General features: G+C 47.3%; 1 protein-coding gene across 1 annotated transcript in view; it reads left to right on the forward strand.

The window, feature by feature from the left end:
* Positions 1–2,127: 2,127 nt before the first annotated feature.
* Positions 2,128–21,964, forward strand: part of ITGB4 (integrin subunit beta 4) — a 46,260-nt gene continuing 26,423 nt past the window's right edge. Inside the window, 14 exon segments of the mRNA XM_078155917.1 lie at positions 2,128–2,631; positions 8,508–8,590; positions 9,190–9,272; positions 10,229–10,330; positions 11,541–11,745; positions 12,119–12,215; positions 12,879–13,050; positions 14,863–15,126; positions 15,467–15,556; positions 16,248–16,281; positions 16,284–16,369; positions 16,724–16,888; positions 17,114–17,190; positions 17,425–17,627. Of these exon segments, the coding sequence (XP_078012043.1) occupies positions 8,518–8,590; positions 9,190–9,272; positions 10,229–10,330; positions 11,541–11,745; positions 12,119–12,215; positions 12,879–13,050; positions 14,863–15,126; positions 15,467–15,556; positions 16,248–16,281; positions 16,284–16,369; positions 16,724–16,888; positions 17,114–17,190; positions 17,425–17,627 (1,651 nt within the window). The 5' untranslated portion in view covers positions 2,128–2,631; positions 8,508–8,517.

Consider the following 21,964-nt stretch of genomic DNA (forward strand, 5'->3'; position numbering starts at 1 on the left):
CTGAGACTGAGAGAAGTTAAGTAACTTACTCTCACCGCTTAGTATGTATCTGAGGCTAGATTTGAACTCTGCTCTTCCTGCCTCCAGGCACAGAGCTTTATCCACTGTACCACCTAGTTGGTGGCACACACCATCTCTTTTGGGTTCAATCATTAATTATCTGGAAATGTTTTCTAGATCTATATATACCTTATTTTCTCTTCTGAGCTCCAGTCCCACATCTCAAACTGCCTGTTGAACATTTCAAACTTGACTTCCGGCATTCATCTCAAATGCAACATTATCAAAAATTCTCCCCAACTTTCCTATTACAGTTGAAGGCACCACTAATCTGCCCTCTATTCCAGGCTAGTAACCTCAGGGCCATCCTTTATTCGTCATTCTCAGCAACCCTACATATCCAGTCATTTGCCTAATCTTGCCATTTTTACATTCACAACAATTCTCATATACACCCCCTTTTCTCCACTCATATAGCCATTGCCCTGGTACCAGCTCTTACCTCCTTCCACCTAGAATATTGCAGTACCTACGGTCTCCCTGTGCCTCCAGTCTCTACCCCCTCCAATCCATCCTCCACTCAACCACCACAGGGATTTTGTTAAAGTGCAGGTCTGACTGTGTCACCCCCACTCTATGAACTGCAGTGACTCACTATTACCTTTCAAATCAAATATAAAGACCCCTTGCACTTTACAATCACCTTGTTGGATCCTCACAACTACCCTGAGAGGTAGGTGCTATTATTATCTTCATTTTACAGGTGAGGAAACTGAGGCAAACAGGTTAAATGAAATGTCCAGGGCCACACAGCTAGCAAGTATCAGAGGCTAGGTTTGCACTCGGGAGTCTTCTAGGTCAGTCAGTGCTCTGCTCCACCAAGTAATTTTGGTGGTGGGGGAAGAGACCAAATAAGAGGGGGCATTAAGGCAAAGCCTCCTGTAGGAGGTGGCTGCTGAGCCAAGCTTTGAAGGAAGTAAGGGGGGCAGCTAGGTGGCGCAGTGGATAGAGCAGCAGCCCTGAAATCAGGAGGACCTGAGTTCAAATCTAGCCTCAGACCAAACACTTGACACTTACTAGCTGTGTGACTCTGGGCAAGTCACTTAACCCCAATTGCCTAAAAATTAAAAAAAAATGAAGGAAGTAAGGGATTCTTTGAGGTAGAGGTGAGGAAGGAGTGCATTGCAGGTATGGGGCATATACCTTGCTTTACATTTATATGGTGACTTAACATCTTTTCAGTGTAAATATTTATTAAGCTCCTGTGTTATATAGAAGAACAAACACACAGAAAACTATGAAACAAAATATTATTGAAGTACCTAAGACAGGTGCAATATACCACGTACGGTTCAAGGGAGAAAGTGCCAACACCAACAAGCAGAGGGACCTGGAAAACTCCTTGGAAGGGTGGCATTCAGTCCACCTTGTTCTCTCTCTCTCTCTCTCTCTCTCTCTCTCTCTGCAATGGGATTAAGTGACTTGCCCAGGGTCACACAGCTAAGCTAGTAAGTGTTATGTGTCTGAGGCCGGATGTGAACTCAGGTCTTCCTGAATTCAGGGCCGGTGTTCTATCCACTGCGCCACCTAGCTGCCCCCTCCAGTGTTCTCTCCACACTGCACCAGGTCCCCATGGAAGAGCCCACACTCCCCAACTTTGTCCCAGACTTGGTAAATCCAAGTTCCCTTACCAGGCTGGCAAGATGAGGGAAGGGGCACAGTTGTCAGCATCCCTCTCCAACAGAAAGTGGGACCTGCACTTTTGGGTCACCTTTTAATGATAATTCAGAGCTGAGAGGTGGGGACTGTTGGAGACTAGTCTTAGGAGACGTTTAATTATCCTCAGGCACCAGCCTTGGAAGTCTGGAGGAAGAGCTCCGAGGACAGTGAGGAGGTGCCAGAGGGACAGTGGGCAGCAAATGAGCTTTTCAAAAGTTGGCAGCAAGGCAGAGCAGCCCAGGTACCTGAGCTGAGAGCCCAGGAGTTCAACGGGGAAGCCTCTGCTGAGTGAGTCCCCCAAGCTGGTGGAAAGGGTGGGAGAGGGAAGGCTGACTCCTCCTCTTCTGTTCTGAAAACAAAACATTCTCTCTTCCTCCCCATCCTCCTCCTCCTCCCCACTCAGTAAGGAGCAGGGACTGGGAGCCGTTTCCACTCCTCCGCCCCTTTGAACAGTCCTGCTCCCACCTCCCTCCCTGCTGACTACCTCCCAGTGCCCACAGGGCGGGGTGATGCCCTGCTGGAACACCAGCCCTTTTCCTGGAGGGAGGGGGGGTGCAGCCTAGAGGAGACGGCGGAGCTCAGCTCTTGCCTGAACAGGTGTGCATCGCATAGGAATGCGTGCTGAGTGACTCACCAGCGCCCTCCTACCTGAGCCGGATAAAGCTGCCTCTTCTCTGCCCACCCCAATGTCTCTCTGTTCTTTCCTCCTTTCTTTCCTCCCTCCCTCCTTCCCTCTCTGACAGTGTCGTGCGCTCTCTCTCTTTAACACACACACACACACACACACACACACACTCACACACACATACTCACACGCACATACACATACTCACACACAGGAGAGCAGCTCCCTATAGCTAGGGAGGAGGGGGGAAGACAATCAGAAGCAGAAAGGAGGAGACCCCAGCAAAGGTATGTCAAGCCTGCCAACCGCTGCCCCACTTCTCCTAAGGGCTGGGCACTGGGGCAGGGGAGGGGGAAAGGGGGCTGGGGTGGGAAGAGGGAGGCTGGGGGCCACAGGGCTTGGCAGCGGTTGCCTCCAGAAAAGTTCCTGCGAGAACTTTGCCTAGGAGTCCAGGCATGCATGCAAGGTGGGTGGGTGGATTTAATTAGACGCCCACTCTGTTAATTACCACCACCATCACCCCCCCAGAGGAGAGTAAAGCTGCTCCCCAAATGCTTTTCCATTCTAGCGGGGGTTGGGAGATTCCTGACAGGGTCTTCTGTTCCCTCTCATCCCCTTCCTGAAAGGTTGGCATTTGCCAACGCCCTGTACTCAGTGGCCCTGGCACCTTATGGCCTGTCCTGCCAGTGAAATAATGGCTTTCCCCAGGAAGTAATGGAAGAGTGGTGGAGATCTTCTGGAATTAAGCTGATCTGGGCATTTCAGGGGCTATGAGCTCAAAGGGGAGGTGGGGAGGGAGCAAGGAGGAAGAGGCATAGCCCCTAAGCCTTGGTTCTACCAGAGAGAATAACAACTGAACTTCTATAGGCGTTAAAGTTTGCCAAGTGCTTCTCCCACAGAGCTGTGAGCCTTACAACAGCCCTGTGAGGTAGGAGGTCCTCTGGGCATTATTAGTCCCATTTTATAGATAAGGAAACTGAGGCTCAGAGAGATTAACTACTGACACACAGCTAATAAGTGTCAAAAGTGGGATTTGAACCCAGGTCTTCCTGATTCCAGATCTAGCACTCTATCCATTGTACCACATTGCTTTTCTGTGCAGGGGTGAGAAGGAAGGGAGAGGTGAAGTTGGCTCATTCTGGAAGGAAAGCACTGAGGAACTTATTCACTGACGAAGGTGCAGAGATGTCCCAGGGAGCTAGGGACTAGGGACTCTGAGTGGACTGCCCACGGGGCTGTTTACTAAGAAATGGGAAGCAGCTACCCAGCTCAACTGGCCCTACATGGGACAAGCCCAAGGGGTGCTGGTGTTGGAGGGGTGCTCCTGCTCTGACCTACAGTCAGCTTATGTCCCCTGACCCTTTTCTTCCCTCTGCCAAACCTCATATCTCCCCTTTCAAAATCTGCTCCAGACTCACCTACTTGGGGGCAGCTAGGTGGCGCAGTGGATAGAGCACCAGCCCTGAAGTCAGGAGGACCTGAGTTCAAATCCGGCCTCAGACCAAACACTTGACACTTACTAGCTGTGTGACCCTGGGCAAGTCACTTAACCCCAATTGCCTTAACAAAACAAAACAGACTCACCTACATGAAGAAAATTAATGCTCCCACCCTCCCCATGCTCTACCTCTGGTCCCGTTGATCATCACTATCCCATCTCCCACCACCACTATTCCAGGAAGCTTCCCCTTTTCCCAAAGCCCCTTCCAGAGTGAAGAGGATGCCCTGGTGGGTTATGCTGGTGCATCTGAGTCTCTGTCCCTTATCCACATGGCTTTGAGCCTCACAACAGTCCCCGGGGGAGGGGGGTGGGAAGGAAGCATAAAGGACTGTTTCTCCTCCTCCAGCTCCATTTCTATTCTGTCTGACTGTTGTTATTCCTCCAGGCAGGACTGGAAGTGATGACTGGGTATCCTTAAGGGATCTAGGGCTAGTACAGAGAAAGGAGTTAGATTGACATGAGGAAATTCCTAACTATGAATGCAGGATGCGGGAATGGAGGAATCCGGGGGTCCATGAAGTGCCTCCACAAATGATGATGGAGGGTTCATCTTCTTAGTCATTTTTTTGTTGTTAAACTCCGTTTCCCAAGCATATGTGGGTAAGAGTACCACAGCCACAGAGTTTCAGAGGCAGAATTAGACTGCAGCTTTGGTAGCAATACTCGGGGTCTGAGGAAGGAGACCCAGCCAATCTTTCCAGGCTCAAGTAAGAGCCAGCCTCCCTCAGGCAGAGCACGGGGTGGGGGGTGGGGGTGGGGGGCCTGGACAGCTCTCTTCGTGGGGAGGGCTAGAGGGAATGAGAGGAGGGGCAGATGACATCTTCAAGAGGCCTGCCTCCAAGTACGCTTCCCAACCCCAGGGACTTCAGCCCACAGCACCTATACATACGGAGCCAGCACATGTGTTCTCTGAAGGAAGTATGTCTGTCTATGGGCATAAGTTTGTAGGTCACATATTTGTGTGTTCAAATGTGTGTCATGTCACATGAGAAGCGGCAGTCAGAGGACTGCTGTTCTCTTCTAGGCTGTCCCACTCAGGAAGGTAATTTAACCTAAATTTCATCGCCCACGTTCTGCCTGGTAGGAGCAAATTTAAAGCCCCCTGAAATATCTGGCACAGTAGATAGAGCAGTGGGCCTGGAGTCAGGAAGACCCGAGTTCCAATGTGGCTTTAGATACTTACTAGCCATGTGACCCTGGGCAAGTCACTTCACCCTGTTTGCCTCAGTTTCCTCATCTGTAAAATAAGCTGAAAGAGGAAATGGCAAATCCAGTATCTTTGCCAAGAAAACCCCAAATGGGGTCATGAAGAGTCAGACATGACTAGGAAAAAACTGAACAACAAAATATACCTGGCTCCTTCATATCAGAAAAAAGAAAAAAAGAAAAAAAACTCTGATATAAGGGTTTCATCTGGAAAATGGGTCTTTAATAAGACCAGCCTGGCTCTATCTCACAGGGTTTGTTATGAGGGTCAAATGAGATAATTCCCATGAAAGAGCTCTGTAGATTGTAAAGGGCAGTAGACTTGTAAGGGGTTATTGTGAAAATTTGTGGCAAACTGGAAAAAACTCTGGCCTTGGCATCAGAAATCCTGTCCCTGGGACTGACTAGCTGGGTGACCTTGGGCAAAATAGTCTATCTATAAAATAAAAAGGTTATACAAAATATAAAACACTTTGTTCACTTTAAAGTACCATTATCAATGTTGGTTATTATTATCTTGGAAGTGCTCTAAGGACCCTTCCAACTCTGACATCCTGGGATCTTTGTATAATGCTGCCCGTAGGTGTGTAGGTGTGCGTCTGCCTTGCTTCATTGTAAGTAAGGGTGGGTATGGGTGCGGCATTTCACAAACCCCATGGCTTCTAGGAAGCCATTTCACCCCACAGTCCACACCCTGACTGGCTCAGGGATTACCCATCCTACAGTTATTTGCTCCTTTCTTACCCTTAGGCAAGGGTTTTTTCCGCCTTCCTGGTCTCTGGCCCTGAGGAGCTCCCTCTACCTCTGGACTGGATATAATATTAATATAATCACTGCAGCCTCCATGACCTTTGGAACCCCAGGACTGGCATGAGTTGAAGGGACCACTCCCATTAGATCCAAGCACTATTCTGACAAGAGGCTGAACCTTCTTTCCTGAACCTTTAGCCACACACCACTCACACTGGCCCCCTGTTACTGAGCTCTCCCGAGGGAGTTCTCCCACTGAATTAAGAAGCATTGTTACTCTTCTGCTTTGGGCAAGTCAGTCCCTTCATTTCTCTAAGAGTCAATCCCTTTCCTTCTGAAATGGGATAATCTTTTTAAAGTACTGGGCACAATGGATAGAGTGCCAGACCTGGAGTCAGGAAAACTTATCTATATGAGATTAAATCTAGTCTCAGACACTTATCAGCTGTGTGACCCTGGGCAAGTCACTTTCACCCTGTTTGCCTCAGTTTCCTCATCTGTAAAATGAGCTAGAAAAGGAAATGGCAAACAAACCACTTCAGTATCTTTGCCAAGAAAACCCCAAATGGGATCACAGAAAGGCAGATATGACTGAAAAATGACTCAATAACAATTTAAAGCACTATCCTAACTTGAAAGGGCAATATAAGTTGTTTCTGTTATTATTATGAAAAGGTCGGGGAAAAAAAAAGAAAAAAAGAAAAAGAAAAGGTCGGGTCAGAAAGTCTCTCAGTTCCCTTGCAGTCCTAAATCCTATAACTGTAGGAGCTCCACCCCACAGACTAGAGCTGTAACTAGGGATTCTTTCACTCGGGGCAAAGACACTGGAGGGAGATAGGGTTACAACAGAACAGCCAGTGGTGGAAAGGACAATCAGTGTATCAATAGGGGCAATGCCCCAGCCCGTCTTGGCATCTTGGGTACCAAGCCCGATTCATTTCATGCTTGGTATACTTGGAAACAGTAGGTACTATAACCTGACTTTAATTGGAGACCTGTCCTCAAGAAAGAGATGGAAAGAGTGATTTGGGTTCACAAATCATATATTCCAGATGTAAAGAAGGCTTCTAGAAAAATGTGGTAGGGTTCTCTGATTTTTGTATTTCTTTTTTGGAGTTAAGTGATTTGCCTAGGGTCACACAGCTAGTAAGTGTCAAGTGTCTGAGGTCAGATTTGAACTCAGGTCTTCCTGACTCCCAAGCTTGTTCTCTATTCACTGTGCCACCTAGCTGTCCCTATTTCTTTCAGCTCTACTGGCCTAGGTGACTCATGCCCAGGTCTCTTCAGATTGTAAAATGATCTCAAAGACACCCCTTCTTCCCCACCCACCCCCACCATCCTAAGGCTTCCCTGATTGGCTTCTCCTATTTTTTTCTTTTTTCAAAAGTTTTTTTCAATTTTCATTGATGTCTTTTGTTTTTCCACCGACTTTATTTCCAAATATGTCTCTCTACCCACCCCTCCCCATCAAGCCATTACTCATAACAAAGAATAAAAAGGAAACGAAGGGGAAGCAGATTAGTAAAATCAACATCAGTTGACTCTAAATGCATATGTAGTGTTGTTCCTTACTCATAATCCCTCACTTCTACAAAGAATCTGCTATGGTTTTTTAAACAAATAAATAGGAAATAGTGGTTCCCTGGATGTCTTAAGGTAAATTTTCAAGGTGGAAAAGTGAAAGTTACCACAAGAGGCTAACCTAAAATGAGGATGACCAGTGTTCAAAGAGCTGACATTCCCACTGGAGTAGGGAAGGACATGCTCCTCTCTGTCTCTCTCTGCCTTTCTCTGTCTCTCTGTCTCTCCCCATTTCTTTTCTCTCTCTCTCTCTCTCTCTCTTCTCTCTCTCTCTCTCTCTCTGTTTCTCTGTCTATCTCTCTGCCTCTCTCCATCTCTATCTCTGTCTCTGTATCTGTTTCTCTGTCTCTCTGTTTCTGTCTCTGTCTTTCTCTGTCTCTCTCCATCTCTCTATGTGTCTTTGTCTCTGTCTCTACCTCTGTCTCTCTGTTTCTGTCTCTCTGTCTTTCTGTTTCTGTCTCTGTCTTTCTCTGTCTCTCTCCATCTCTCTCTCTATGTGTCTTTGTCTCTGTCTCTCTGGCTCTGTATCTATCTCTCTCTCTGTCTTTGTCTGTCTGTCTCTGTCTCTCTCCCTCTCTCTCTCCATGTTTTCTCAGGCTTCCACTCTCCACTTAAGGGCTGGCACAAAGGCATAAAGGAAATGCTAAATTTCATCCTATTGGTCTGGGCCAACCATGACTAGTGCATGACAGTGCCCAATGACTGACCCTCTCTTCTTTGCCTCCCCACCCTGACCCCTGTATCCCATTGGGAAACCCTTGAGCAAAACCTTCCCAGCACTGACATCCACATAGCCCAAGCCTAGGGGACAGCTGGGTAAGGTGGAGCCTGTGCCACCAACTAGACTGATGCCCGTACCTGAGATATCCCAGCCCCTGCCCACTCTGTCCCAGGCCAAGCTGTGATTCAGTCAAAGCTAAGGGGAGATCAAGCCCACGTGTCACAACAGAAAGAACATAGCTGGGCACGGGAGACAACAGTTCTGCAAGTCTATGACCTGGCAGGAAGGAGTCTCTGAGAAGAGGGGCATCTTCAGAAAATCTCAAGGAGTGATGCCATTCTTCATCCTGAGCCATGTGGTGCTCATGACACAGGCATACAAAATGAATGTTCTGCTTGTTTCAGGAGGAAGAGGATGCCCTGGCCAGGGTCATGGGCTGGTCTGCTGTTCTGGGCAATGCTATGCATCAGCTTCCAAGGGAACATGGGTAAGTCAGAGGACTTTTCCCTAATAGACCCCAGAGGACCCAGGTTGGATCCCTTCCTCTCAAGCATTTCTGGGGTCACTCGGTGCCCTAACCATACAGCCCACCAACACATTCTGTCTACCACTTTTCATTCATTCATTCATTCTTCCATCCATCCAACAGACATTTATTGAGCATCTCCCATATACTGTTAGGCACACTGGAAGTACAAAGATGAATAAGACAAAGTCCCTCCCCTCAGGAAGTTTAAAGTCTAAAGTAGGAGATAGGTATACAAATAAAGATAAGGGAGGGGGGAATGTGATAAGTGACAAAAGAGAGGAATCAGCAAAGTGCTATAGGAGTTCTGAGGAGGGAGAAGGAACAGATCATTTGCACAATAATTAGTCCCTTCCCAAATATCTCCAAGCACCTCATGGTCAGCTAGAGGCCCCATTTCATGACCAGGAAACTAACATACAGGCGAACACCCACAGTGAAGCTTAAGATACCCTGAGCCACCCAGCTGGTGCCCCTTCTTCCCTGGGAGTGGCTGTTTGACCCAGGGGCCTCTCCAGCTCTGACCCCACCCCTGTCTTTGACTCCCCCTCCCTGTCTAGCTAATCGCTGCAAGAAGGCCCTGGTGAAGAGCTGTACCGAGTGCATCCGTATAGATAAGGACTGTGCTTACTGCACTGATGAGGTGAGGACCCCCGACAATGTCCCTGCCCCTCAGGGCCTTCCAGTCATGGTGTGCCTTCCCGCTCTCAGACTTGTGGCAGGACCCCAGCTTTCTCCCACATTCCTTCCTACAAGCGTGTGGCCAGATCCACACTTACCCCATCCTCTGCAAGACTCTGGTGCCCAGGATGGAGTCCAGGAAAGGGAAAAACTGTATGCATGCGTTATATTGTATAAAAGGAATGAGTGGGCAGAGCCATAATTAGCATTTCTGGCACCTGAGGCAAGCAGAGAAAAAAAAGTAGTAAAGACTAGAGAGATCTCCTAAGCAAACAAGGTCAGATGGGAATAGGAGACCCTCCAATGCCACTGCTGGGGAGCTTGCCCCCAGGAGAGGGTGTAGGGTGGGCCAGGCCAGGGAGGGTGCTCACCTGCAGTACAAGAAGGCCTCAAGAGCTTTCATTAAGCCAGGATTCACCTTCATTGTGGTTCAGGTACAGAGTTCAACCCTCTCCAGTCAGGTGGAGCTGCACCAGGGCCAGAGAGGCTGGTCCACCCTACCTGGTCCCCCCCTCTCCAACTGCTAGGAGATGGCTGAGGTTGGGAAATACCAGGTGAGGTAAGATAGTGGAGGGAGGTACTGGAGTAGTCATTTCCCTCAGCCCTGGGCCTCAAGCCCTAGAAAAGAAAGAGATGCACTAGTGTACATTCCAGAAGAGGATATAGCAGCCTAGGGCTGGAAGAGTAGAGATAATCATGCTTCATATGTGAGAGCTCTGGGCTCAGGGTTGACAAAAGACTGAAGATGGAATATATGTCCTCTCACACCAGTGTCAGGTGCCCTGGTTGTCTGGGCCTAGATACAGCTCTTAGGGGAGGTTATCAACTGAAAGCCAAGTGTATGAATGGAGAAACAGGTGAGGGTTCAAGAGCCACCAAGAACTATCCTATCCCCTTTTCCATTCTTCCACTGAGTAGCTGTTCAAGGATCGTCGCTGTAACACCAGAGAAGAGCTACTGGCCATGGGCTGTGAGGCCGGAAGTGTGGTGTTCAAGGAAAGCAGCTTCCAGATCACAGAGGTGAGAGCCAGGGATGAGGGGTCAGCATGGTTGTTAAAGTGAGGTCACGTGCTAGAAATAAAGAGTCATATCCTCACAGGCAACAGTGGCACAGTGAGTGAGAGTGCCAGACAGAGTCTAAGGACCTGAGTTCAAATTCTACCTTCAATATTTCCTACCTGAGGGGCAGCTAGGTGGCACAGTGGATAGAGCACTGGTCCTGAAGTCAGGAGGACCTGAGTTCAAATCCGGCCTCAGACCAAACACTGGACACTTACTAGCTGTGTGATTCTGGGCAAGTCACTTAACCCCAACTGCCAAAAAAAAAAAGAAAAAGGATTTCCTACCTGTTGTGACAAGCCATTTCACCTCTTGGCTTCAGTTTCCCCATATGTAAAATGGAATAATAATAGCACCTGCCTTTTTTCCCAGGGGATGCTGAAAGGTTATTTTTTACATAAGACTATTTGAGATGATGAAGAAACCTAGTCTGGTGGAAGAAGCACTGGCCTAGGGAGTAAGGAGACTTTGGGCCTAGTCCCATGCTCTGTTACTAATTGGTCAGATGACCACGGGCAAGTCCTTTCCCTTCTCTGAGTCCAAGTTTCTCATCTGTAAAATGGATTAGAAAGGAACCCTGGCGGGGCAGCTAGGTGGCACAGTGGATTGAGCACTGGGCCTGAGTTCAAATCCGGCCTCAGACCAAACACTTGATACTTACTAGCTGTGTGACCCTGGGCAAGTCACTTGACCCCAATTACCTTTAAAAAAAAAAAAAAAGAACCCTGGAACTGGAGTCAAGGGACCTAGCTTTGAGCCCAGCTGTACTCCTCACTGCCGACGTGACCTTGGTCAAGGGCAAGACACTTCATCTGGCTGGGCCTCAGTTTCCTCATCTGTAGCTGTAACATTCTATAGTTTTATAGAGGCCCCTGGGCAGCTTTCCATGGAGGGGGCATGGAGGGGATGAAGAGAAGATTGCTCCTGCCTGGGAAAGGAGGGGGTCACTTTGAGCTGGGTCCAGGGCAGGAAGCTGGGCCAAGGTGAGAGTGAGTGATGCCTGCTGGAATGCAGGGCCAGGGTACCAGGGAAAGATGCTCAAGCCATGTGTCCCCCTCTAGCTTTGGCACACACACCCAGTGTGTCTATGTGTGTGTGTATATGTATGTGCATGCACATATACATTAGTATAATGTATAATGTACATGTCTCTACATGTTCTGCTTGGCAGTCTACTGAGATCGACACCACCCTGAAGAAGAGCCAGGTGTCACCCCAAGCCATGCAGTTGAGGCTGAGGCCCGGGGAGGAGCAAAGTTTTGAGTTTCAGGTGTTTGAGCCCCTCGAGAGCCCCGTGGACCTGTATATTCTCATGGACTTCTCCTACTCCATGTCCGACGATCTTGCTAACCTCAAGCAGATGGGCCAAAACTTGGGTATGTCAGGGCATCTGAAGCAAGGGTAGGACAGGCATCACCACTACGGCCAGGCACATCCCCAGGAAGCCAGGCCACTGGCAATGTGTTCAGCTGTTTCCTTTCCCAGCTATGAAGATACAGACCATGCATAGGCACGTGTTCCCCAGGGTTACTGAGCTCTCCCCACTCTCCTCCCTCAAGGGTGTCAAGGAATTGCCATTAGAGCCAGTCTCCTCCTCGAGTGGGTCCCTGAAGTACCCTTGGTGCCCAGAATGGGGGTTTGCAGGATCCTAGTTCTTTAGCCTTGGCCCATTGTCCTGTAGGAGAGGGGGAGGCGGGGTTCTATCCAAGGGACTTCCCTGTCCCCCCCTCATTGTCCTGTATTCCCCAGCCGGGGTCTTAAGCCAGCTCACGAGTGACTACACTATTGGCTTCGGCAAGTTTGTGGATAAAGTCAGCGTCCCACAGACAGACATGAGGCCAGACAAGTAAGTGAGCCTAAGTTGGTACAAGTGCAGTTGAGATTGGGGGAGAAACTATTCACCGTCATTGCTGACCCCGCCACTGATCCCCAGAATATAAGGCGGCCCAGGTCCCTGGGCAGGTGGTGCATGGGCAGACCCACCCCACCCCTACCTCACCCAGTCAGATCAGTCACAGAGGTACATCAACATGGGCTCGGCTAGAAAGGAATTGGCCAGTCATAGGATGCTTGTGGGGTGGCAGCCCAGGGCTAGTCAAAGGAGAGGGTAAAAGGAGAGCTCCCTCCCTCAAGATGCCAACGGGGGTAGAGGAAGGCAGTGCTTCCCCTCAGGCAGTCCTGAAGGTCCTCCCCCTGCCCAGCATAGAAGGATAAAACATATCCCACCCTATATCAGTACCCTTGGAGGAAAAGGCATTAGCATGTTGGCATCTTGAGAGAAAGTCTCAGTTGCCTCATAATAGAGATCAGGTTGAATGAGGTCCCACTGACTACAAGGAAGGGGCATGGAGGCATGACATTCTGCTCCCCAATTTCCATGCGCCCCACTGGAGCAAGAAATAAAGAATGGTATTAGGAATCAAGGGAGGGCTTCCTTTACTGAGCAGGGAGGAGATGTAGAGGTATGGTACCCTCTCCCACCTGATGTCTCTGTCCTCCCCACCCCAAGGCTGAAGGAGCCCTGGCCCAACAGTGACCCACCCTTCTCCTTCAAGAATGTGATCAGCCTGACAAAAGATTTGGAAGAGTTCCGGAACAAGCTGCAGCGGGAACGAATCTCGGGCAACCTCGATGCACCTGAGGGTGGCTTCGATGCCATTCTGCAGACAGCTGTGTGCACGGTAAGCCCAGCGTGGGAGCTGCCAGCCTGGCCATGCCTATCCCATCCCCCTCTCTGCTAGGGGGTCAGGGGGTTTCTTTTTCTACACATTAGTCTGAGTGACTGAGAGGTCCCTTCTTAGTCTCTGGGCCTCTTTGGGAAGAAGGAAAACACAGAGCATCATTGTATAGATGGTGGGGAGGTCTCTAAGGCCTGGGATGCACAGATAGATTTCAAGAGGGTCTGTGAACTTAGAACTTGTAATATTTTTTAAATTTATCTTATATATGTTTTACTTATTTTTTGTTGCATTTTGAGTTTCAAGTTGTCTCTCTCCTTCCCTCCCAACCCCGCATTAGAGAAGGCCAACATTTGATACAAATATATATGTAGAACCATACAATACATACTTCCATATATCAGTTCTTTCTCTGGAGGTATATAGCATTTTCTGTTATCAGAACTTCATGGTTGATTTGAATGTTCATAGCTTAGCAATTCACAGTTATTCTTCAAACAGTATTGCTGTTACTGTATCCAGTGTTCTCTTGGTTCTGCTCATTTCACTCTGCGTTATTTCTTGCAAGTCTTTCCATGTTTTTCTAAACTCAACCGGCTCGTCATTTCTTACAGCACACTAGCATTGCATCAGAAACTTGTAATATGTTCATAACTTGGTTTTTGATAACTTGTATTTTAATAGAATTGGCTTCCTTTATAATCCTATATTTTAAAAATTTAAAAACATTTGAAAGCATTATTCCAAGAAGGGGGTCATAGGCACCACCAGAATGCCAGAGGAGTCCATAACACAAAAAAAGGTGAAGAATTTCTGATCTGATAGGAAGGTCTCTGGGGGTGATGGGCAAGGGGATGGTCTCAGGCAGTACCCAACTTGGTCTATAATCAAACTACATCACCTTTGTACTGAACTGGACAGTTTGAAAAACTGTTAGTTAAGCTGACGAGACAGCCCAGTGGATAGAACACCGAATCTTGGGTTTGAATCTTGCCTCAGGAAAAAAAGAATTAAGTGCTTATTAAATGTCTGGTGTGTTCTAGGCACTGTGCTAAGGTCTCTACAATTATTTTCTCATTTAATCCTCACATCATCTCTGAAAGATAGGTGCTATTATTACTCCTGCTTTACAGTCAAGGAAACTGAATCAGACAGAGATTAAGTGACTTGCCCTGGGTCACACAGCTAGTAAATATCTGAGGCTGAATTTGAACTCAAGCCTTCCTGACTCCAGGCTCTGCACCACCCACCTACTCAGACTTTTATTAGCTGTATGACCCTGAGTGTTAAAATACTTAACCTCTCTCAGCCTCAGTTTCCCCAGATGTAGAATGGGGATAATAACGCATTAAATTATTTAATTCCCACAACAGCTCTGTAAGGTAGGCAGTAGTATCCTGATTTTAAAGATGGGCAAAACTCGAAGCAGTATATTAGCTCATTTAATCCTCACATCAACCCTGAGAGGTAGGTGTTATTATTATTCCCACTTTACAGTTGAGGAAACTGAGTCAGCAGTTAAGCAACTTGCCCTGAATTATACAGCTAGTATCTAGGCTGAATTTGAACTCAGGACTTCCTGACGCCAGGCCCTGTACCATCCACCTAGATGGCTAGCTATATGGGCTTTCCTGTCTCCTGACATCGGTGTCATAAAGAGGTCAAGCTAAATAAGAGATAGATGTTTCCCACTATCTGGGAGACGCAGGGACATTCATTCACGTGGCAGCGAGCAGGCAGGGCTTGCTTCAGGACTGTTCTGGAAGGCTGAAGAGGGCACCTTTAAATAGGTATGCTTCTCTTTACCCTCCCCAGAAGGACATTGGCTGGAGGAAAGACAGCACCCACCTGCTGGTGTTCTCCACAGAGTCAGCCTTCCATTACGAGGCGGACGGTGCCAACGTGCTGGCAGGCATCATGAAGCGTAATAGCGAAGATTGCTTCCTGGACTCCACGGGCACCTACACGCAGTACAACCAGCAGGACTACCCATCGGTTCCCACCCTAGTGCGCCTGCTTGCCCAGCACAATATCATCCCCATCTTTGCTGTCACCAACCACTCCTTCAGCTACTATGAGGTATGTGTGTGTGTGTGTGTGTGTGTGTCTGTGTGTGTGTGCTTGTGCACACACATGTAGGAGTCCTGACAGCAGGATCATTCCCAAAACCTTCAGGGACTGTTTTGGGCTCCTCACTCATTTGAGATACCATATATCTCTTCTCCCTGAGTTCCCAATTTAAAAAACAAAACAAAACTAATATTAAGCTTGTGATCAACTAAGACTCCCAGATCTTTTTCAGTGAGTTAGACTAAGTAACCACTAAGGTTCCTTTCAATCAGCAGAGACTGTTATTCTATGTCTTCTTCTTCATCTTCCTCAACATCTTTTTCTCCTTTTTCTCCTTTTTTTAAAACAGAAGCTGCATACCTATTTCCCAGTCTCCTCTCTGGGCTTGTTGCATGAGGACTCTGCCAATATAGTGGAACTACTTGAAGAGGCCTTTTATGTAAGGGGTTTGGGGTTAGGAGAGGAAGTTGGAATGTTGGGATCTGAGAGGGAGACCTGAGGCTGAGAGGAGGGCCATGGCTGGAGAGTACCAGGGACTCAGGCAAAGATTGGGGTTGAGGGCAGGGACACACATTTCACCTTTGTTCTCATTCCTAACTACTTCTCCCTAGAAAAAGTCCCCGTGCTGAGCTGATCCTCTGTCTTTGAAGGGCTGGCTCTCAGCTAAGACCCCTCCCTAGGACTAGCCTTGCTCACACCACCTTCAGTCTAATGATATGAAGTCTGGGACCCAGGGGTGAGATAGACTTCAAAGAAAGCCACTCCCACCTCACCTCCTACTCCCCATCTCTCTTACCTGGAGGGAGCCTCAGTACCTACCAAAAGTACCATTTAGGCTCCAGTGGGTATGTCATCTCTGATCAACATTGGAGTCTATTGTTTTCATTTGGGTGATTAGGAATACTTATTGATAAAGATAAATGTATGAGCACTCTGTGTGCAAGGAGAGCTGGTGAGTGCCAGGGAGTGAGGCAACGGGGGGGGGGGGGGGGCCGGGGGGGGGGGGCAGGCTGCCAGTCCCCCTGCCCTTGAAGAAAAAAAGATAGGTAGGGTAAAGAATCAATCACTCTTTATCAATAAAGGTACCGAAGGTAAGATAAGGGTTGTTCCTTCCTGTATCTGCTCATCAGCGTATCAGGTCCAACTTGCATATCAGAGCTCTGAATGCCCCCAGGGCCTGCGGACGGAAGTCACTTCCAAAAGTTATGTGAAGACAAAGACTGGATCTTTCCAAATCAAGCGTGGGGAAGTGGTATGTTTCCATTAGGGCTGCTGTGTGAGAGATCTATTGGACACAGGGTTAGGGCAGGGATTTCTTCTAGATTAAGGCCCTGATAAGGAATAGGCAGTCATGGGTTTCTTTCCTGAATGGAATTGAGCTATTTTCCAGGACTGAGGATGGATCAAGCAGTCCTTTCCCCCAACCCAACTTCAGAGAACCATGAGCTGTAGGGTTTAGGCAGAATGGATTATCTCTAAGAGGTCAGAATAAGAGAATCCAGAGGGCTCCCTTTTCTCTAGAAAAAGCCCAAACAGTCCACTCGTACCTGTGCTCATTGACTTCTAGGGGAAGGAGACCTTGGATGACAGGGCTCTGTTATTACAGGGAACTTATAATGTGCAGCTGCGGGCTGCAGAGCAGGTGGATGGGCGGCATGTGTGCCAGCTGCCTCTTGAGGATCAGGCAGGCGAAATCCATCTCAAGCCCTCTTTCTCCGATGGGCTCAGAATTGATGCCGGCATCATCTGTGATGTGTGCCCTTGTGAGCTGGTACGTAGTAAGCATTGTTAAACCAGAATAGTGTTTGGAAAAATGACCCTTGGAACGGAGAGCCGGAGAGGGTGGGGAGGGAGTCGGTGGCCACTCTTTATATGGGGGATAGGGACACTGCCTGCTGCCATCCTGGCTCTGGGCTTGATTTCTGAAGGAGAAATGCCATTCAAGGGAAGCAAGCAGCCACATCTCATGAAAGGGTAACACCCCAATCTTTTACAGCAAAAGGAGCCTCTGTCAGCCAAATGCAGCTTCAATGGGAACTTCACATGTGGGCACTGTATGTGCAAGGAAGGCTGGTGAGTGGCAGGGGGTGGGGCAACTGGGGGCCCAGGTTGTCAGAGTCACCCTGCCCTTGATAAAAAGAAGATGGGGAGGGCAAAGAGTCTGCAACTCTAAGAGGTCTCGATGCTGGAAGCACTGAGGTGTACCAGACAAAGGAGGGAAGAAAGGGAAGGAAGGGAGTAAGGGCTGGGAGAGAGCAGAAAGGGGACTGCTCCTCCGAAAGTCGACTTTTCCCTGGTCCCTTGCAGGAGTGGCAAGGCTTGTAACTGCTCCACGGGCTCCCAGAGTGACACAAAGCCTTGCATACGGGATGGGGAGGACAAGGTTTGCTCGGGGAGAGGAGAATGCCAGTGTGGGCGCTGCGTGTGCTATGGAGACGGACGCTATGATGGACAGTTCTGCGAGTATGACAATTTCCAGTGTCCTAGAACCTCAGGCTTCCTGTGCAATGGTAAGTGGGGATCGAGGGTGAGGCTGGGGATCCGAACGAGAAAAAAGGATATCTCTGTAGCCTGAACTCCCTCATCTGGAATCAGATTCATTCATGCTTCTTCTTCCTTTCCTATTCTTTCCTCCACTTTTCTCCTTCCCTTCATTCCTTCCTTCAATCAATACATCAACAAGCATTATTAGATTCCTACTAAGTGCCAGGCACTATGCTAGGATTTGGGGTGCAAAGACAAAAGTAAAATAGTCTCAGCCCTCGGGGAATTTTCAATTTGGAGTTTGGGGGACATGAATGAATATAGGTTTTTGTGTGTGTGTGTGTGTGTGTGTGTGTGTGTGTGTGTGTGTGTAAATAGATACAGGATATTACAGTTGTTTCCATTACATTACTTTGAGAGCAGGGCTTTTTTTTTGCCCTTCTTTGTATCCCTAGTGCTTAGCACAGTGCCTGGCACATAGTAGGTGCTTAATAAATGCTTGTTGACTTGACAGAAAGCAAGTTATATGTGAAGAATAATAAGAAGGCCAGTTTGGCAGAACCATAGCATGTGTGAAAGGGTAGTACTATGTAAGAAAGCTGGAAAAATTAGGTTCAGGCCAGGTTATGAAGGGCCTTAAACGTCAAACAGAGAAGCCTCCGTTTGGGTCCTAGTGGTAATAGGGAGCCACTGGAGTTTATTGAGTAGAGGAATGACATGGTCCTGACTGTGCTTTAGGGAAATCACTTTGGCAGCCATAGAAGGAAACAATAACAGACTTGAGGCAGGGAGAACAATCAGGAGGCTATTTCAATAATTCAGGTGAGAGGCGGTGAGGACCTGAACTAGGGTGATGGTTGGAATGGAGATAGAGAAAAAAGGACAGATGTGAGAGATAATGTGGACATAGCAACAAGATTTGGCAACTGATCAGATATGTACAGTGGAAAGAAATGAAGACTTGAGGCTGATCCTGAGGTTACAAACCTGGGTGAGTAGGATGGATACTCAAGTGCTAAAGAACAAAACTGGAGAAAATCCAAAATCGTGGGTCCACTGCAAATTAATTTTACCTAAACTCAACTGGGTCTTCACTATGGCAAGTCAATCCTTTTATACCTGCCTAATTAATTTACTCGGGCAGCCAGGTGTCAAAGTAGATAGAGTACCTGGCCTGGAGTCAGGAAGACTTGTCTTTGTGCATTCAAGTCTGGCCTGAGACTCTTACTAGCTATGTGACCCTGGGCAAGTCACTTAACCCTATTTGCCTCAGTTTCCTCATCTGTAAAATGAGCTGGAGAAAGGAAATGGCAACCCATTCCAGGATCTTTGCCAAGAAAACCCCAAATGGGGTCATGAAAAAGCAGACACGACTGAAAAAAAGATTGAACAACAACAAAATTAATTTATTATCCCACTCACCATAGTGGTTCTTCCAAACCTTTTCATTCCTCCTGAAACCTCCTATGGCTCCCTTTCCCCCTTCCTTACTTCTACCTTCCAGAATACTTAATTGCCTTCACTCTCTGAGAACCTTATATTTTATTGAATAAATCCAAGGCCATTTACAGAGAGCCCCATCTTCTCCCTTCCTAATCTTATGTCACCCAGATGCCTTCTGCCACTATGTGCTCATTCACCCCTGTCTCACAAGAAGACCCAACCCTTCTACTTGCCAAGGCAAACACCTCCAGATGCACAAGTGATTTCATTCCTTCTCATCTTCTCCAGCAGATTGCAACCCTTCATCCCCATCTTCTAACTTATTTTCAGTCTCTCCCTGTCTTCTGGCTTATTCCCCACTGCCTACAAAGATACACATGTCTCCCCCATGCCCCCAAACCCTCATTTGATCTGTCTGTCCCCACTAGCTCTCATCCTTATTATTCTCCTTTTGGTATTAAACTTCTTAGGATGGCTGTCTATATACTGTTGCTTCCTTTCTTCCTGCTTACTTCTTAACTCTCTATCACCTGGCCTCATCATTCAGCCAGCTGGTCTCTCCAGAGTTACCAATGATCTCTTCATTGCCAAATGTAATGACCTTTTGTTCCAATCCTTATCATCTTGACCTCTCTGCAGCCTTTAACATGATCAATCAGTCTTCTCTTTGATGCTTTCTTCTCTCTGGGTTTCCATGGCATTACTCTATCCTGATTTTCCTCTTACCTGTCTGACTGCATCTTCTTAGTCTCCTTTGCTAGATCTTCATCCAGGATACACTCAGTAAAGGTGGGTGTCCCCTAGGGCTCTGTCTTAGGCACTATTTTCTACTCCCTCTATACTATTTCACTTGGCGATCTCATCAGCTCCTATAGATACTGAATGTCCAGTAAACATCTTAAGCTCACCAAGGGCAAAACTGAACTCTTGATCTTTCACCTCAAACCCTCCCTGCTTCAGAACCTCCCTATTACTGTTGAGGACACCACCATCCTCCCAGTCCCCAGGCTCAAAACCTAAGCATCATCCTCTACTCCTCACTCTCTCTCAGCCTCTGCTTGTAATCTGTGGCCAAGTTCTGTCAATTTTACCTTCCTTAACCTCTCTCATATATGGCCCCTTCTCTCCTTTGACACTGCTGCCACTGTGGTACAGGCCCTCATCACCTCCCACCTAACCTACTAGTTGGTCTCCCTGCCTCAAATCTCTCTCCACTCCAGCCCATCTTCCACTCAGCTATCAATTTAATCTTCCTAAAGTACAGGTCTGAACACATCAGCCCTCTACTCAGTAAGCTCCAGTGGCTTTCTATCATGTCCAGTATCAAATATAAAATTCTCTCTTTAGCATTTTAAGCCCTTTATATCCTGCCTCCCCACTCAACCCTTTCTAGTCTTCTCACACGACACCCCATATACTCTGTGCCCAATGACAGTGGCCTCCTTGCTGCTTCTTCTGGTGTCCCTCAAGTGCCACATAAAAAAAATCCCACCTTCTACAAATCAGCCTTTTCTGTTCCCCTTCAAAGCTAGTGCCTTCCCTCTGTTGATTATCTCCAATTTATCCTAAGCCCAAATAGGGTCATGAAGAATTGGATATGACTGAAATGACTGAACAATGACAATTTTGTTTGTAAATAATTGTGTGCGTGTTGTCTCCTCCGGTCGATTGCGAGTTCCTTGAGGGTAGGGATTTTTTGTATCCCCAGCACTTAGCAAAGTATGGTACATAGTAGGCATTTAATAAATGCTTATCAACTGACTGACTGTACTCAATAGAAATAGAGAAGCTCAGAAGATGGAGGGTTTGGGGAGAAAAGATAATGAGTTGTTTTGGGCATGCTGAGTTATAGATGTCTAAGGGATATGTAGTTCAAAATATCCAATAGGAATGTGATGATGCAGAACTGGAGCTCAAGACAAGAAATTGGGGTGGGATATATAGAATTGGGGAGCCAACAGCAGTGATAATAATTAAACTCATGAGGAGCTGAAAGAGGTCACTGAGAAAGAGTATAGAGAGAAGAGGATCCAAGACAGAGACTTAGGGGATGCCCACATTTTAGGGGGGTGCTCTGGATGATAATTCAGCAAAGGAGACTTGGAAGGAACAGACAGGTAGAAGGAGAATCAAGAGAGTACAATGTCAGGAAAACCCGGAGAGGAGTGAGTGTCCAAGAAGAAAATGGTCAAAAGTGTCCAATTCTGCAGAGAGCTCAAGAAGGATGAGATTTTGCAATTGAGAGATCAGTGGCCAATTTGGAGAAAGCAAATTCAGTTGAGTAAAGAGGTTAGAAATTAAATTGCAAAGGATTGAGAAGAGAGGAAATGGAGATGATGAATGTAGATAACTTTTTCTAGGAATTTGGCTAAAAAAAGGAGAAGATATACGATGATGGCTTGAGTGGGTTTTTTTTAAGGATGAAAGAAACTTTGGGGTGTCTGCAGACTTTGGAGAGGGAACCGGTTGGTAGGGAGAGGCTGAAGACCAGAGAGAAAGAGGGGATTAAGAGCAATTTGCTAAGGAAGGTGGGAGGGATTACAGAGGTAGAGCTGAAAGAGATCTTCGTGATCATTCCGGGTAACCCCCTCATTTTACAAATGAGAAAACTGAGGACCAAGAGTACCTGTAGAGGGCTTGGCCATGGGGATTAAATCTACCTCTTCATCAGATTTTTTTCCTTTCTGCTTTAATAAATTCACACATACAGACATCAATAGCAACTAACTAATAGATAATACATTAATCTCTTCCAGTCATCACGATGATACATTCACATGTGTCAATACCAATATAAAACTCTCCTTTGTATCACCAAAAAGCTTAATATTGGCTCAAAATATTTATTTTTAAAGTCCAAGGCAATTGGTGTCATGGGTTCATTTTTGTCCCTTCCCCTCCTATTTGTCCCCACCCCTAC

This window comes from Phascolarctos cinereus, unplaced genomic scaffold (assembly GCF_003287225.1).
Source record: "Phascolarctos cinereus isolate Bilbo 61053 unplaced genomic scaffold, phaCin_HiC Scaffold_5;HRSCAF=322, whole genome shotgun sequence".
Taxonomy (NCBI): Eukaryota; Metazoa; Chordata; class Mammalia; order Diprotodontia; family Phascolarctidae; genus Phascolarctos; species Phascolarctos cinereus.